General features: G+C 37.5%; 2 protein-coding genes across 3 annotated transcripts; one reads left to right on the top strand and one right to left on the bottom strand.

Moving 5' to 3' along the window:
- Nucleotides 1-2,923: 2,923 nt before the first annotated feature.
- On the bottom strand, nucleotides 2,924-6,360 carry LOC141837783 (uncharacterized). Its single transcript, XM_074725154.1, has 2 exons — nucleotides 3,617-6,360; nucleotides 2,924-3,528 (listed from the first exon to the last, which is right to left on the bottom strand). The coding sequence occupies exons 1-2, from the start codon at nucleotides 6,255-6,257 to the stop codon at nucleotides 3,092-3,094; spliced, it is 3,078 nt and encodes a 1,025-aa protein (XP_074581255.1). The 5' UTR covers nucleotides 6,258-6,360; the 3' UTR covers nucleotides 2,924-3,091.
- Nucleotides 6,361-9,378: 3,018 nt separating this feature from the next.
- LOC141840234 (tRNA A64-2'-O-ribosylphosphate transferase) lies at nucleotides 9,379-15,150 on the top strand. 2 transcript variants are annotated; one of them, XR_012602732.1, is made up of 9 exons: nucleotides 9,379-9,708; nucleotides 10,469-10,629; nucleotides 11,186-11,891; nucleotides 12,900-13,003; nucleotides 13,089-13,197; nucleotides 13,274-13,333; nucleotides 13,650-13,881; nucleotides 13,984-14,091; nucleotides 14,925-15,150. XR_012602732.1 is itself a non-coding variant. In XM_074728164.1 (8 exons), exons 1-7 carry the CDS (start codon nucleotides 9,426-9,428, stop codon nucleotides 13,841-13,843), a joined length of 1,617 nt encoding a protein of 538 aa, XP_074584265.1. In that variant the 5' UTR covers nucleotides 9,379-9,425; the 3' UTR covers nucleotides 13,844-13,881; nucleotides 13,984-14,358. The 2 variants fall into 2 exon arrangements, 1 of the variants encoding a protein (XP_074584265.1); XM_074728164.1 differs by lacking the exon at nucleotides 14,925-15,150 and having other exon boundaries at nucleotides 13,984-14,358.
- The last annotated feature ends 1,754 nt before the right edge of the window (nucleotides 15,151-16,904 follow it).

The following is a 16,904-nucleotide window of genomic DNA, read 5'->3' as shown; positions in this document are numbered from 1 at the left end:
TAAGACTTCCTCAGTCGGAACCTACCTGCCACGACCACAATCACGATCACGAAGATGATTCATCAGATTTAAGAGTTTTGATACCAACTGATGTCGGACGGGATAGCGATTTATGCTGCGGACAATATTAAATCAGTTGATTCGACTACAAACGTCAGAAATAAACTCCTAAAACTTATTAATTCAAAAAAATAACAAGAGGATAGAGAAATAAATGACACCGTCAAAAATATTTATTAAATTAAATTTTTTTCTCTTAAAACATTAACTCATAATATATTTATATAGATTCAAAATCCTAAATTTTAAAAGAAAAAAATTTTAATAAAAGAAAATTTTAAAAATTTTAAACGAACTTAAAAATCCTAAAATAAAATTAATAAAAAATTTTAAAACTACTTGTTAAAAACTTTAAAAATTATTAAAATTAATAATAAAAAATTTCAATCCGGTACATCATATAATTAATTTAATAAACTAAAATTATACAGTACGCAACTAGTAATTTTAAATTGTGAAAAAAATATAAAGTTAAAACCGATGGACCTCATGGAATCCCTAATCATAAATAAATAATTAATACAACTATCAAATCATTACAAGAGCAAGATCGGAAAAGTAGAGAAAGAGATGTGAGATGGATGCGAAACATAAATGGAGCCCAATTAATAATGGCCGAGCTTCCTCTAACCGACATCATTAATTATTCATTGTACATTCTTATCATTCCAATTCCAATCCAATTATTGCGGACTATCATCTTCTTAAATGCAACTCAACTGCTTACGTACTGCAACGATATGCATGCCACACTGAACACTGCCGTCCTGCAGACTTACGCTTATGCTTCTGAGAATTACAACTACAAGGACCAATTGGGCCGGGCCGACGCGTGTCACACATACGTTTGGGCACAGCCTAGACTTAAATGGGCCAGATTTTAAACTAGACAGTTTTATTTTGTTATTTTAATTCTCGGAAGAAAGCATTTTTCTTAACGTCTTTTAAAAAGGTTGACTCAAGAATGTACAGTCCCGTAGCATCTTGCAATTTAGTGTGGCCCATGCCCAACAGCCTGCCGCGGGTCTAGTATTCGAGTGCGTGTTGGAATTAGAAAATTAATCTAACAATTTCTTCGCTTGTTGAGTGCGTACGCGAGGAGGGTCCTCTCGCTCGATGACGAACCGTGGCGAGATCGCGGCGCTTCTTCTCTCGTTGCGGCTCCTGCCTCCGGCTGACGCATTCTACCTTCCGGGCGTCGCTCCTCGCGATTTCCGTAAGGTAATTAATTCATGTTTTCGCTAATTTGCTCCGATCTGGTTGGATCTCTAGGCCCTTGCTTGTTGGTTTCGAGATAAAGTTTCTGAATTGTTGTTTTTCTTTTTGTGGTTGGATCTAGGGTTAAAATGCGTGGATATCTTGTTCTATTCCGTGACGGTTTTCTTCTGATTGGATCGGAGTTAGGTTTCTTTCGTTTGGGGTTCTCTTTTCGTCCTTCAATTAGTAGTAAAATCAGAAATGAGGCACGGTTATTAAGTCATTTTTGAGATAGTGTGACTTTCCGGTGACGCGCAACGGAATAATCCTAGATGTTTGCAGATTTGTTTTGAGTGCTTTGAATCATTATCACAAGTTTTAGGAAAAAATGATTGGTATGTCTTAGTACCAACTACGAATACAAAAAAAAACACGATTTTAATCTAGAAAGTTACGAATTGTCGTTTGAACATAAGATAGATTACTGTGTAACTATTAGGGATCGTCTCCACATACCCCAATGTGTTTAATTTATTAATTTGTGAAAGTTAAATATGTTAAAATTTGTTGCTTAGCGAGGAACTTAATGCTGATGGTCAACTGTAAGCATCTCAATTAACTCGTCTATGAAGACGATGCTTAGTTCTTAAGTTTAATCCCTGTCCTGGTACTGTGAAATTGCAGGATATATAGAGATGTTTCAGGCTTATGAAAAAACAATCAACAGTTCATAATTTTTCTACATTTTTAACTGTTAGCCATTCGTATTTTCCATATTTAGAATTGATGAAATGCTTTTGTGTCACTCCTCATCGAACAATTTTCTTGTATTGGTAACTTTTTTGCTCTCAGAATCTTGAATTTCTCATAATCCGGGATATTAAGTACTTTTCTTTCTGTTATTCCTTTATTGAACTTATTGGTGAATTTCTCCATTCCACAGGATGATGAGCTTCAAGTAAAAGTCAACAAGTTTTATCAACAAAGACACAACTTCCATATGAATTTTATTTTTTGGATTATTGCAAGCCTTGAAAGATCATGAACACTGCTGAGTATTGGGATAGGTTCTACCTGGTGAGAATTCTGTTTAACGGTGAGCAAGTCTAGTTTTTCTTGAATGAAGACTAATATTCCAAAAGTGGGAACTCAAGTCTCCTCTTTCTTAAAAAGAGAAGACAGGGAAATGTTCTACACCATCATTTGCTTGTTTTAATGTTTTTTTTTTTTCTGTCATGTGATTCGCATCATTCAATATCAGTTCAAAAATGCTTAAAGATGAAGGCTGCAAAGTAGCTTATCGCATGAGACTTTCCCCTGAAGCGGCAAACAATTTTAGGTTATCACTTAAAAAGAAGCCTTTGATTTGTGTTTTGTTTGTTTTGAATATTATTTCTTTTTGCTCTCTACCTTATCAGTGCCCTTTTTTTATATGCAAGTTTTTCTGGACCTCTGATTGCCTCGTAACTTGGCTTTCATTCCTGTGTTTATAGGACATTGGACAATCTTCCTGATGCAGTCCCTAGACAAAGAAAGACGGAAATCAAATAGCAAGTTATGGACATGGATTCCGTGTTGGTTACAAGGTAGCTGGCAATCACTTTCTGCAAAATGCTCATAATTTTAGTTTTTGTGCTTAGATCAAGGATGACCAATACTGCATAAATAGTCACCTCAGTTTCAAGGTCATGTCTCATAAAGATTTACCATGAAACAGCTTCTAGGTGATTGGTCGCTTAATAGTTATACAGGTACCCTGCGATCCTTAACTTGAGGATACATGCAGGAAAATGCTGCTCAAATTAGCTACTGTACAAAGCGATTTGGATTTTGTCTAAACTGCATCCATCAGATGACTCTGGCCATATTCTTCATCTGCAACCGATGAACTTTTCTGCAGGCTCCATCTCTTTGTCTGAAGAAGCATACTGATGTCGAATTTCCTTTGACCAAGATCCCTTCGGTCACATTCCATCAGGTTGTGCAATACAACCATCATGGAAGGCCTGAAGGCAGGATTTCTGCTTGTGCATTCTATGCCTAGACTTAGCACCGTCACTATGTCATCCAAGTAGTCGACATCTTCACTCAAGTCCTTGTCTATCAGCTCGATTACATTGCCATTCTCCCTTTGGTGGCGAGCAGCCCACCCTGCTAAGCTTTCGTGCTCATCACCATCTAGTGCTTCCCTTCCTGTTGTCAGCTCCAAGAGGACCACCCCAAAGCTATAAATGTCCACCTTGTTTGTGATCTTCCTCGAATACCCACACTCTGCAATTGAACAGAATTTGATCTATGAAACACAAACTTCATATGCTACAGATTGAAAACAGGTCAAGTGGTTGGTTCGAGGAGTTACCTGGAGCCATGTAGCCAAAAGTGCCTCCCATGGCCGATGCTGTTTCGGGCTCACCAGCCTTGAACAGCATGCGTGCCAGGCCAAAGTCGGCAATCTTAGCTCCAAACTCTGAATCCAGAAGTATATTGCTCGACTTCACATCACGGTGAATGACCGGCGTCGGGCACTGGTGGTGCATGTAGCACAACCCTTTTGCTGCATCAATGGCAATCCCCAACCTCTTGGGCCAATCGAGTGGCTCATTGTGCTGGGAGTCTGGTCTCGCTCGCTGCCGGTGTAGCCACTGATCCAGGCTTCCATTCTCCATATACTCGTATACAAGGAGCTTGGAGTCTGCGTTCGAGATGCAACAGAGTAGCTTCACAATGTTGGCATGCCGGATTGAGCCCAAGATCTTGACTTCAGCCTCGAAGGCTTTCTCCATCTTCCAGTCTGTCTTTCTGGTATTCCAAATTTTCTTCACGGCCACTGCCATGCTGGTGGGATTGCTGATGTTGATTCTGTACACCTCGCCGGACCCTCCCTTGCCGATGAGGTTATCCACTGTCAGCTTACCTAATATGTTATCTTCAGTGAAGTCCACTTTCTGAAAAGAAGTGAGCTTCCAGGGCAGCTCATCGACGAAGTCAGGCAGCCGGCGGCACATCAATATCCCGATCACAGTAACCATTAGGAGCATGAATCCACCGAGCACTAGGAATATTATGATCAGTCTTAGCGAAGACTTATTATCGTTACTGGCCGTGCGGTGTGCACAATCTGTGAGATTCACTATGGACTTGGAGGAGCAGAGATCAGGATTTGCTGAAAAGCTTTGCTCGTAAGCTTGGTTCTGCAACCGGAGGGGTATCTCGCCGGATAGTTGGTTGTGAGACAGGTTAAGGGAGTTGAGTATAAGGTTGCCCATCTCCTGCGGAATTGGCCCTGATAGCATGTTCCATGAAAGGTCTATTATTTTGAGCTCCGACAACAGTCCAATTTCCGGCGGGATGTTTCCCGAGAGGTGGTTGTTCTTGAGGTTGAGCTCTGTAAGTGACTTCAAAGCGGATATGCCCACTGGAATTGAACCGGAGATTTGATTTCCATCGAGCAATAGATTCAGGAGCCTCGACATTCCGGTGAGTACCGTCGGAATTTCGCCCGAGAACCTATTGTTACTCGCTTTGAGAACTTGCAGTTCTGGAGCTGAGGACGGGATTTCTCCAGAGAAGAGGTTGTCTTCGATTTCCAAGCGCGTTAGGCTTCTTGGCAGTGTGTCTGGCAAAGTGCCAGACAAGAGGTTGTGATGGATCAACACCGTCGTCAAATTTACTGCAGTCGACCATATCTTGCGGGGAAACTCGCCGGAGAAGCTATTGTTATAGAGTTGAATGTTACTCAAGGTGTGGCACTCGTCGGCGAGAAACGCCGTCAGTTCGCCAGAGAAGTTGTTGTTGAAGACCACCACCGAATTCAGAGCTCCTTTTGCGCATAGGCCTTTGGGCAAGCCACCGGAAATCCTGTTGTTTGATACCTCAAAATTCCTCAGCTTGGAGTGGTTCCCGAGCTCCGTCGGCAAAACTCCAGTGAACTGGTTACCGAAGAGCCTAATGTCATATAGCTCGGGAAGAAAGGCGATGCCATCGGGAATCTCGCCGGATAGTTCATTATAGTACATGAACAACTTGGTGAGATTGACGAGGTTGCCGAATCCCACCGGTATTGACCCCTTCAGATAGTTGCTGGACACATCGATCTCCTCCAAATTTGTAGCCCTGATCTCGCTGTGGATTTCTCCGGACAGCTTGTTGGCAAACAAGTAGATTCTTTTGAGCTTCTCCAGCGACCATATGGATTCAGGAATTGAGCCATTAAGCAAATTCATGGCCAGGTCGAGATGTTCTAGCTCTTTTAGATTCTTGAAGCTCTCCGGTATCTCACCCATGACTCGAGTTGCTGTCATCCATAGGTACTTGAGGCTCCTCATGTTCCCGAACTCATCGGGAATCCGTTGGCTCGCAAAATTATTGTATGCGAGAGTCAGATTTTGGAGCATGGAGAGTTGGCCAAGCTCGGCCGGAAACGAGCCATTCAAATGGTTGCCTTGGAGGTGCAGGAACTGCAGCGACTTAATCAGGCCAATTGACCGTGGGACGTCGCCGCTGAAGTTGTTGCCCGAGAGGTCGAGGTGCGTGAGGCGAGAAGACAACTTGTCGATATCGCCGGGAATCTCTCCAACGAAGTAGTTCTGGGAGAGATCAAGGTACTGGAGGCTGGAGCAGCCGTAGAGGCCGGTAGGGAAACTGGTGGCGATGTCGTTGTTGGCGAGGTCGAGGTGGGAGAGATTGTTGAGGTTGCAGATGAAGGCTGGGACTGACTGGGTGATGTGCATGTTGGGGACGGATATGGAGTTGACGAAGCCAGCATTGTCGCACTGGATTCCTGGCCATTTGCAGTGGGGAGAGGAGGTGCTCCATGAGCTGAGAGCAGAGGTGCCACTCCAGTGATCTCTCAGGCCGAGAAGGATGCTCTGCTCCCGGTAATCGGCATGGGCGACGGTGATGGCTTTGGAGATCAAGAGAAGGTGAAGCCAGATAAGGATTTTGTTTAGGATCAAAGTGGAGGAGATATGAACAGTGGGATTTGTTTCTTTACCACCCATTAGAAATTTCTTCACCGGTGATCGTTTGATGGGAGATGCATGACCATCTGCTTCTTAAATAGAGGATTACGCAGTGAAGAAGCACTAGAGTCGAATACTTATTCTATAGCTTTTGGAATATAGTTAAATTGGTTACGATATAGTAGAGTTGCAGAAGAGGATAAAGATTTGAATCCTGGCGAAGTTAGATAATACCCTTCTGCGTCGTGATCAATTGTAATTTTTTGATTTATCTTTTCATAGATGATTGTGGGATTGATCGTGTAAGATCGTTAAAATGACAGATTTTTTTTTCATAAGAATACTTATCCTGTGGATGAATGGAAGGTGACAGTCAAAGTCTTCCAAGTCTTCTAAAGTTAGTCAACGAAGAATACGACAGCCATCGAGTGGCGGTCCATCTAAATGTCCATTTTCCACAAATCGGAACATAATTTTCTTAATTGGACCTGGTGTCGGTACTAATGATTGATTTGTGAAATGAGAAAAGTGGAGAATATCTTGACTTAATGGTTGACTCGAGAAGTCTTTAGTCTTTTAATAATGGCTTCCACGATGGCAAACCAGTGCAAAGGCACGATTCATTGTCTCTAATTGTGGATTTAAATGCATAATATGGACCTCTTGTAATCCTCGATAGAATTTATTTGTACTTTAGCAAGATTTTTCTTTAATCTTTCCACAATTAGATAGATATCTCACTCATTGTTACTATTGTATCAAGGTTGATTTATGCTAATGTAACGAATTTATTCAACTGTAATTTTAGATATTTGCTTATTTATTTAATCGTGCAAATTGGGCCATTGCCTAACAAAGACCGAGGGGCACTTTGCACGCGAGTTTTGCTTTGTGGAAAGAAAGAATGATAATGATTACGGTCAAATTTTCATGATAAAAAATTTTAACCGTCCCACTAAAGGAGAATTAGTTGGATAACCCTAGCGAGCTAGATGAGAATCAATTTCTAACCTAGGCTAGTATAAGGTTAGTGAATCGAGCAAGATAACTTGTGAACCCACCCTCGCCTAATTTTTATCACAAATTTGAGTCTCTTAACAAACACGTTTGTGAGCCTTTAAACGAACATGTTCGCGAGCTCACGAACCAAATATTGTTAAGCTCGAGCTCGGCTCGATAGTAGTTCGGTTCGTTAGAAAATTAAAATATTTAAAGGCATCTAGTGTGCGTAGCTACTCATCATCCTAAAAATTTGATAAAATAATGATTGTTATTTAAAATAATAAACGAATATAATTTTCTCTATTACTATATCCCAAATGATACCATTTATCTATAGGAAGAAATATGTTGGTACCATGCATGAGTTACTAAGTAGTAAAAACTATAATATACTTAAAATTTATTACATTTTCAAAATGATTATTATTAACCATGGGACCATGATGATTGATTTAAGTTAATATCTAGAAGGTTGATAATAGAAATTATATATTTTCTCAAATAGAAAAAGCTTATGAAAGAATTTCAATAGAAATTATATGGAGAATTTATATTTTCTCAAATAGAAAAAGTTTATGAAAGAATTTCAATAGAAATTATATGGAGAATTTTAGAAAGAGAGGTGTTAGCATATTATATATTGAATTAATTAAAGATATGTACGAGGATGTAACGATCAGAGTGAACACTTTAGGCAGATTAACTGAAGTATTTATAATAAAGATAGGGTTACATAAAGGATCAACTCTAAATTTCTATCTTTTTATACTAATAATGGATGGCCTCATTAGACACATTCAAGATACAGGGGGTGTTTGGTTTAAGGTTCTCCAGATGTAAATGTTCCATTGAGTTCTCAAAATTTGTGCAATGGATAGATGATGAGTGTTTGAGTTTAGATGGTGAATGTACATATGGGGTTGGGGTAACTGAAAATTGGGGATTGACAAAAAGGACCTATGGAGGTCCTTTTTGCCAATCTGAAAGTTTAAATTACACATCTACCCTTGTGAAAAATATATAAGGACTTTTAAATTTTTTTAGTAAGGATAAATAAGTAAATGGACATCCAAAATACAACTCAATCTCATATTCACCAAACACTCCATTTACATTTACATTTTCTCAACCTTTTCTCAACCACAACTATACATTTACATATTTTCAATCCCAATTTTCCATTGAAAAAATACAACTTAAAACCAAACACCTCCACAGTATCGTGGTGCATATTATTTGCAGATAATATTATTTTGATAGATGAGACACATGAATGAGTAAATGTTAAATTAGAATATTGGCGAAAAATATTAGAAATGAAAAGTTTTAGGCTTAATAAAATAAAGACAGAATATATAGAATTTAAGTTTAGCAATATTAGATGTAATGAGATAATTGTTAAGAGAGGAAATAATGAATTATTTGAAATTGAGAGTTTAAGTATTTATGATCATTTTGCAAGACGATAGAGGGATTGAGAAAGATGTCTTACATAGAATACAAACAGAATCATTGAAATGGAGGAGAGTATTAAGTATTTTATGTGATTATAAAGTACTTTTAAAACTTAAAGGGAAGTTTTATAAAATAACGGATAGATCTGTTATGTTATATAATGTTGAATGTTAAGCTATAACTAGAGCACATGAACAGAAAATGAGGATGTTAAAATGAATGTGTGATCACGATGATGAACAGAATAAAAAATTAAAGTATTAGAGAGAAAGTCAGAATTGCATCTATTAAGGAAAAACTTCGAGAGATACATTTAAGATGGTACGAATATATACTTAGATGTACTAATAAATGATTCCGTTAAATGATATGAAACTATGACAAATATGTCCATCAAATGAGAAAGAAGAAGATAAAAAAAAAGACTTGATTAATAATCATAAAATAAGATAAAATTTATTTAAATATAAATGATGATATAGTACAAGGTAAAATTATGTTGTATTATAACATAAACCTAGATATATAAATTATTTTTTTAGTGACAGCTAGTTGATCACGACTTTTCTTCGAGTGTAAATTGTATATATTAGTAGTGTTGATCTGCAAATTAGATATCTTAATGACTTTTCATATTTACGTCCTAAAATATTTTAAATTGCATAATGATCCTTCTGTTTATGTTGTCCTACCGACTGAGACGAAACCCTCCGTGTTCCGTACACTGATCTGGGCGGCGACGCGGTGGAGATGGCAGCGGAGGAGAGGATGAGCGTGTACAGAGCGTCGAGGAGCATCAAGCGGTTGGAGAACTCGCTCTACAACGCGCTTCGTTCCATCTACGAAGACTCCACCTTCGTAGCCGAGATCGCCGGGCTGTGGCCAGACCTACCGCTCATCGCCAATCTCCGTTGCGGCCTATGGTACTCCCCTCGGTTCGAGGCTACCTGCTATTTCAAGTCCACCGACGGGCACACCAACAACTGGTCATTCAATACATCGCGCCTCAATCTCCACCTTGCCCAGCTGGCGGGTATGCTGTCGAACCTCGTTGCACGAAGTCTTTAAATTTCATATTTTTTTTTTTGTCTTTTTGTTTTAAAAATAAGGCTATCATATGCCTAATTTAGACTAAAATTCACGTTGGATCAATTTACTTTTTTTCTTGTTCTGAGAATTGAAGTTCCCAAAAAAAAAAAAATTGAATGCGGAAAGCCTAAATTTGTTTTTTTTTTGGCAGGGGCATAAACAATTCTCTTCAGTTCATTTCGTGACTGTTTATTTTTATTTTGTTATTTTGTCTGAATATGCAAGTTTACTCGGCCAAGAAGTAAAAGATGAAATCTTCGGCATTTTCTTTGCCGTTTATTTTTGATAATTTTTTGTATTTTAATCAGTACGGACAGTCTGATGGAAGTATTTGGGTTCTAGTATGCTCAATTTTGCGGATACTTTAGCAGTTTCTAGAGGAAGGACAATGAATAAAAAGATTAACTATCACTTGAGGTTTGACGATATTTCTCTACACAAATTTATCTCACTATGTGACTCTCTTTGTAGTTCTGGTACTAAACTTTTTTTCTTCTTTTTTCATTTGAAGTTTAGACACTGAGAGAGAAGGAAATTAGGAACCTATAATCAATGTACATTTAGCAGTTGATTTTGTATGATCAAGTTCCATGTGGATGACCCAAACTATTGAAACTTGAATGACTTCTTATTATCATATTTTGTTTGATTAAGAGAACTTTGGTGTCACCTTTTCTGCCGTTTTTCTTCTAAAATTTTGGTAGGACAGAAAGGAGGGTGCATTATAGTTGATTCAACAAGGAAGGGAAAACGCTTTCCAGATAGCATGTCAAAGACAATACCAATATGGGCATGCGTGCTCAATCGTGCAATCAAGAATCATCTGCAAAGAATATCTGATTCAATGCAGCAAGGTATAGAGCTGGTAGGTCGCAAGTTTGTTAGTGCTTCATTTTCATCTAAATGATATATATGTAGAATTCAATATGGTATAGCCCACACGCCCTATCTCCTTCCTTTTGTAAGACTATTAAAATGCATGATATGAAAAGATCACTTGTTTGGGTAGAGTTTTCATATATTTTAGAATTTATCCTTATGATTTTTGTTTATAAGTACCTATGGGTTGTGTGACTAGTAATCTTTGCAATAAACTTGGCATTAGGTTCATGATTACTAAATTTGACCATTTTGTTTTTGGATCTTATCAAGCGTTCTAATATTCCAATTGCTTACAACATAGAAATGGTTTGCAAGTTTTATCTCTGAAAATTGACAAATGAGTCAATTTAAGTTGATTTAATGACTCCAATGTGCACCTATTTTTTTGTGTGTTTCTTGTTTGATGTTTTATTCAATTGTCCATTCAGTGTTTCATGATAATTCTTCTTGTCCTATTTTTTCCTAGCCTTTTCATTCTAGATATTGATAAAATATATCAAATATCTGCTTTTCTAATACTAGGGCTAATGTTTCCTTAGGACTCAAATATTTCCTGCAATGGGAGTATTGATGGGGGACTCAGACCGGCTGACTGGGACTGCACCTTGCACCTTCCAACTTGGGTTCCAAATATGGAGAAAGCAATTATTGAGACACATCTTGAAGATTGGACCAGACTATTGGAAGATTGCCATGCTGATATTAATTCTCTGGCATCAAACTTAGCAAAGCCACTTCGTCCACTATGGATTTCTCAAAGGACTCTCATTTGGTTGAATGAAGTTCCTGAGCATGATTCTTGGGATTTTATACCTCTCATCCTTGTTTCAGCATCAGGAATGTCTCAGTTGAGGACCACGTCAGGATTTAGTTGGCACTACATTCCAGGAGCAGGCGACGATGAGGAAAGCTGGGCAAGAGGGCTGTCTCCTGATATGTTCTGGAAGCATTCTTTTGAACTCATAGATGCTGACCCAGATCATTGCAACCGACTAGTTGCTGAAATAGTTGAAAAAGAAAGAGTATATCTTGCACATAGGGGTGAATATTCTCCTCAAGTAGCTGTCAGATCTGGGAAATTTTTGGCAAGCAGTTTAACTATTTCTGGTGAAGAATCTTATGTTGCTAGCCAATCCATGAAGTCTGCATTTCCCATCAAATCTATGGGTCCATCATTATGTTGCAATGAACAATCTTTATTTTGGCTGGGTCAGACCAACATTGCAGCTTGTGCAACGCCGCATGGTATGCTGAATGCAAAATTCTATACTTGTTATATTCCCTTTAAAAATGCACAAAGTGTGACGGTCCTTATTATGATTCTTTAAGATAATCTTAGAGGTCATACATGTGTTTGAAAAAAGAAGTGAATGGCATGATACATGTGTTCGAAGAAAGAAATCAATGATCTATGTAACGACTGAAGGTGAAGATGATATCTAGTTTCTTCAGCTTGTGCACTTAAAATTGTTCTGGATCTCTAGTTTGACATAACATAGCTTATCAACTGCCAAGTTGTTTTTAATGCCTATAAATGAATCTCCTTGTGTATGGACACAGCAACAAGAGCTTCTGAAGATACCTTTGGATATTCGTCTATATAAAAACTACAAAGATTCATTCAGACACCTTATCTTTTGTTCTTTGAAGATAAGACCTGATAGTTGCTTTGTGGTTTAATTGCGCTATTTTTGAGTTATACACATCACTTATCAATGTCCTACTGTTTATGATTTGAATTCATGGATAATCCTTTTAGTTTACAATGTTTATTTCTGAGAATCTATCACTGTTTCAATAATTCCTTTAAATTGGTTATTGTGCAAAACCAAATAATCAGTCACTACTTGTGCTATCAGATTCTATGATGAGTCTTGCTCAAATAACAATGAATTATAGTGTTGCGATATGGCACATTCATGGCAGTCAAAAGCTTTTATTCACATTCATATCTGTTTCAACCATATGAAAGATGGAACAAAAAGAATCTGGTCTATGGCCTATTTCAAATGTTTGGTAATCCTCAATTTCATGCATCAACCCCTTAATTCTATTTCTTTACCTTATCTGTGCAAATGAATTCAAAGATGATGTGTTCTGTATCGTAATATAAATCTCCATTTAGAACAATCTAATATTAGCTTGGAAAATTCCTCTGGTGCTAAAATCTATTTTCGCTGTTAATTTGACTTGCTCCATATAATTATGTTTCTGTCTATTCTAACACATTCACATTCATTTTGCTTTCTACAGGCTTGGATGCATCTAATGCTATTGACTGTGTGTTGAACTGTGACAGCAAATCAAAACCATTGTGCTTTCAATCAGTTAGTTCCTATCTGCATTTACCAATAGTGGTGGGTCTAATATTCTATGTTCATATGCCTTTAGCATGGAACCTTTTTCAACCTGTGTCTATCTACAAATGTTTATTGTTGGCAGACTTCAAAGGTAGATCGGTTTTCCTTGATTAGGAATCTTTCTTCTGCAATTGATTTTGCAAAAACAAACTTGAGCAGAGGCAGGAAACTTCTTGTGTGTTGTCATAATGGTGAGTCTAAATTCTGTCATAATGGTTAAACTGATCATTGAATGATCAAATTAATACATTTCCACTCTGGTTTTAGGAGAAGATATCAGTATCTGTGTGTGCCTCGCCATCTTAATATCCTTATTTAATGAAGAAGGTGAGCAATTTTGCATGTTGCTATACTTCATTTGTTAAGTTATAAGATTTCCTATTTGACATTATATATAATTCACAAAACAGTTAGTTATCAACCTGTTTACTGTTTAGCATGCCCAAATGTTGTTGTGCCAAATTTTACAGTTTTATAGAAGATAATTTTCCCTTGCTAAGTTTCTTTCCTTTTGCTCTTAATCATAATTTTGTCCAAATAACTTCTTGCTTCCATTCTTATATACTCTTTCTAAACTAAGCAATTTTTATTGAAAAATTGTTCTTGAATTTAGACATTTCAGTTTATTACTTGTAATCTCTAGGATCTTATGATGGCGGAAAATCATTCATGTTCACCAACATTACCAAGTGGGATATGAGAAGAAGATTGGTATTTATTTGCAAATCCGCTGTAAATGCACGCCCATCAAGAGGGAACTTAAAGCAGGTGTTTGGATTCCTCAGTAGAGAACAAGATTCACCACCTAATACAGGATCTGCAGTTGATAGTGCTTGATAATTTGCAGCTCTTAATCTCTTCTGGAGCTCTAACAAGTACTACAATATTGCCCTTTGTTTTTTATTCTTTGAGAGATTTCTTGATCCTATTATCTCAATTTACAAAGATTTTAGAAGTACTAAATAGCATTTTTGCAGGTTCAAGGAAAACAGGGTGTGTGGTATGTTGATAAAGAAAGATCTCCAAGAGGTGCTTGCTACAATAATCTTTCAGTTTGCTTGTAGGGTACCCCTCAGTAACTTTTGGTATCATTCTTATTCTACATTTGCCCTAAGTTCTACTGTTATTCTTTTTCTACATTTCTTCTAGTCATTTCAAAGCCGTAGCATCTTCAGCTTCACTATCCTCAAATGTAACATTAAAGAAATCCACCACAGGAGTTAGTCACTGGGAACCCGGTTTATTCCCTTGTCTCTGTTATATATAATGTCTAATTATGACGACCTTAATTTAAATTTCATTTTATAACAAGAATATGGCATGACCTATGTAAACTCGACATTTGAGAATTAAGCTGGGGGGGGGGGGGGGGGGGGGAATGTGTCTAAAATTATTATGGTGTGTTTGGTTCACTGGAATATTTATTCCATATTAATTCTGGCACAATGTGTATTCTTAACATGTTTAGTATTCCACAAACTTACAAACTCATTTCATTCAAAGCCATTGTGAACTCTCCACTCCTGGAACTCTGGAAATTGTCGCTCCCAAACGTCTTGCATTCCCAATACCTTGTTGCCGTTTCTGAGAATCCACTCCTGCCTGACCCCTATTGGCATCATTGATTCGTCTCAAAACCCCTACTGAAATCCTCCTTGAACCCTACCGCCCATCTTCTCATTGTCATTAGAGTCTTCTCATATATGCAGAGCTTGAGGCCAGCTAGAATCGCCATGCTCACTACTACAAAGATGAAAGAGAAGAGCCACCACAATCAACTATCCATTGAATATTTACCATTCTTTTGCAGTAGATCAACTTGTTTTTTTCTCAAATAGACATCGAATTAATAACTATAGCCGATCTGATCAGATTTGTTTGTTGTTCCAACTGTTTGTATCTGTGTTATGTGTCAAAGGTACTCGTTTCTGTGCAATTTGCTTACAACCTGATGCCTTCACAGTGGAGCAGATAGAGGTTTATCAAAAGTGAAAGATTCGCAGTATTACTGCGATATCACTATCAATCAGGACTTGCTGTACATTATCATAGGTCTTTGAAATAGTTTAAGTTTGGCCTCTTTGTTCACATCAGTTTATGTATCTATAACATGCTGTTTATGACGTGCCTCTCGCTATACGATTATACCATGACATTCTGGATTAGACCACGTCAATACTTAACAAACACAAGCAATAATAAGAATTAGAGGTTGTGGGTCTTGTAGGCATATGTTTCTTAGTGACTAGAAATTATAATATCAGGAGGAAATCTCTTGTAATCATCTTATACTTTCCTCTTTAATGTATGTCATCAATTCTTCTATTAAAACAATGTAGGTCCTCTATTGGTTGATTGGTCGAATGTACTTTTTCCTTCTCATCTTTTACCTTTTTATTTGTTCTTTCCTCCACAAGCCAATTGCTTTCAGCTATAAGAAATTAGCATTGAACCATGAAGGATGGTGGCAATCTTTTCTTCCTTATTTTACCCTTGTAGAAGTTTAGTCACTCTACCTCTTTCTAGATGTATAGATCATGCGTGGCGTGCCGCACACGACACGGTGCGATGCCACACACGGCACGATACGATACGGTATCGTAGCAATCTTGATAAGTTCGAGTCAACATAGCATATAAAAACAATGCGTGCTTTTGAATCAAAATTGTGATCTCATTTGATTGTTGATGATAGACTTTTGGTGATCAATCAAAATTTGTTTTTGGTGTGGAACCAAGAAAGTTTAAATGCATGAGAGAGACCTTTTCCTAATAATGTGCCACCCATTAGTTTATACACCATCATTATTAATGAGGGAGTCACTCTCTATTCGCTGCCCCAAGCTATTTAGGTGTTCAGCAGCAACAATAATAATAAATATAAATATTATTATTATTAGTTTTGAAAAGGAAGCAAGGACAACTATGCAAATTGTTTGAGACCAGACATTCTCAATGATTTGGTGAACAAACAAGAAGAAATCTAGTTCATAGCCAAAAATTTAGGCCAACTTAATCGGTACACACGAAAAGATCGGGTTCGAACATATTCAAGTTGGCCAACATTGATTCAACCGAGTTAATCAGTCGTGCTCTGCTAGTATATCCTTCCTTTGTAGGAAACACCGGTTGAGCCGAGTCGAGCTGAGCCTTGGTTTGATTGGTAGATCGACCTTGGCTAGAATTACATAAGGTCAATCTCAATTAACACTCCTCAAATTATGTAGACAATGTAATTGTTGAAGTAAGAACTTAAAGCATGCATTCAATCATTGTTAACGATGGAAACGATGTCGTTTTCTGAGTATCACATCATCTATTAATGCAAGAAAAAGGACTACAATTTTGAAGCTTCTTCCTTTTCCACACCTAATTCTTTTTTTTCTCTCATAAATTTCTAGCAACTTAAGTTTATGCTTTTCTCTCCTATGGTCGTCCTATTAAGTCTCCATCAATAAATAAACAACTTTAATACAACTTTATCGATCATCTCTTGCATTGAGAAGAATATCAAAAGTGATCGGAATATGATACAAAAACATATCTCTTATCATTCATGAATGTGCATTGTAGCTCATGTTGACCCCAAAAAATGTGTCTATGTTTTACTAAAGAGTTAACAACTATACTACTCAAAACCTAGCTATTGTTATACGACACTAGTGTAATCATTTGATAGAGAATTCATTAACTACTTGTCTAATAATTGGGTGAAATTCACTAATTCATGTTATTGTGTATGCTTTTATTTATTGTGGTACACATGTGAGCATCTTAATAAGATGACAACTAGGGGTATGAATACAAGTTAAGACATTTGACTCATTCAATTATATACTAGTCAAAGTGGGTCCATGGTCGGTAGACTCATGAGTCCTTCGGTCGACCTAAAGTTGTAC

Source organism: Curcuma longa, chromosome 11, assembly GCF_044706935.1.
Source record: "Curcuma longa cultivar G26 ecotype Majalengka, Jawa Barat chromosome 11, ITB_CL_G26_1.1, whole genome shotgun sequence".
Taxonomy (NCBI): Eukaryota; Viridiplantae; Streptophyta; class Magnoliopsida; order Zingiberales; family Zingiberaceae; genus Curcuma; species Curcuma longa.
Note: the sequence above shows the minus strand (reverse complement) of the source record. Positions and strands in the feature narration are given on the sequence as shown.

Coding starts and splice junctions, on each gene's coding strand:
- LOC141837783 (XM_074725154.1), bottom strand. CDS start 6,257: ATGGGTGGTAAAGAAACAAATCCCACTGTTCATATCTCCTCCACTTTG. Junction 3,529..3,616: donor TTTTGGCTACATGGCTCCAG/GTAACTCCTCGA, acceptor GTTCAATTGCAG/AGTGTGGGTATTCGAGGAAG.
- LOC141840234 (XM_074728164.1), top strand. CDS start 9,426: ATGGCAGCGGAGGAGAGGATGAGCGTGTACAGAGCGTCGAGGAGCATC. Junction 9,709..10,468: donor CCACCTTGCCCAGCTGGCGG/GTATGCTGTCGA, acceptor AAATTTTGGTAG/GACAGAAAGGAGGGTGCATT. Junction 13,198..13,273: donor TCTTGTGTGTTGTCATAATG/GTGAGTCTAAAT, acceptor CTCTGGTTTTAG/GAGAAGATATCAGTATCTGT.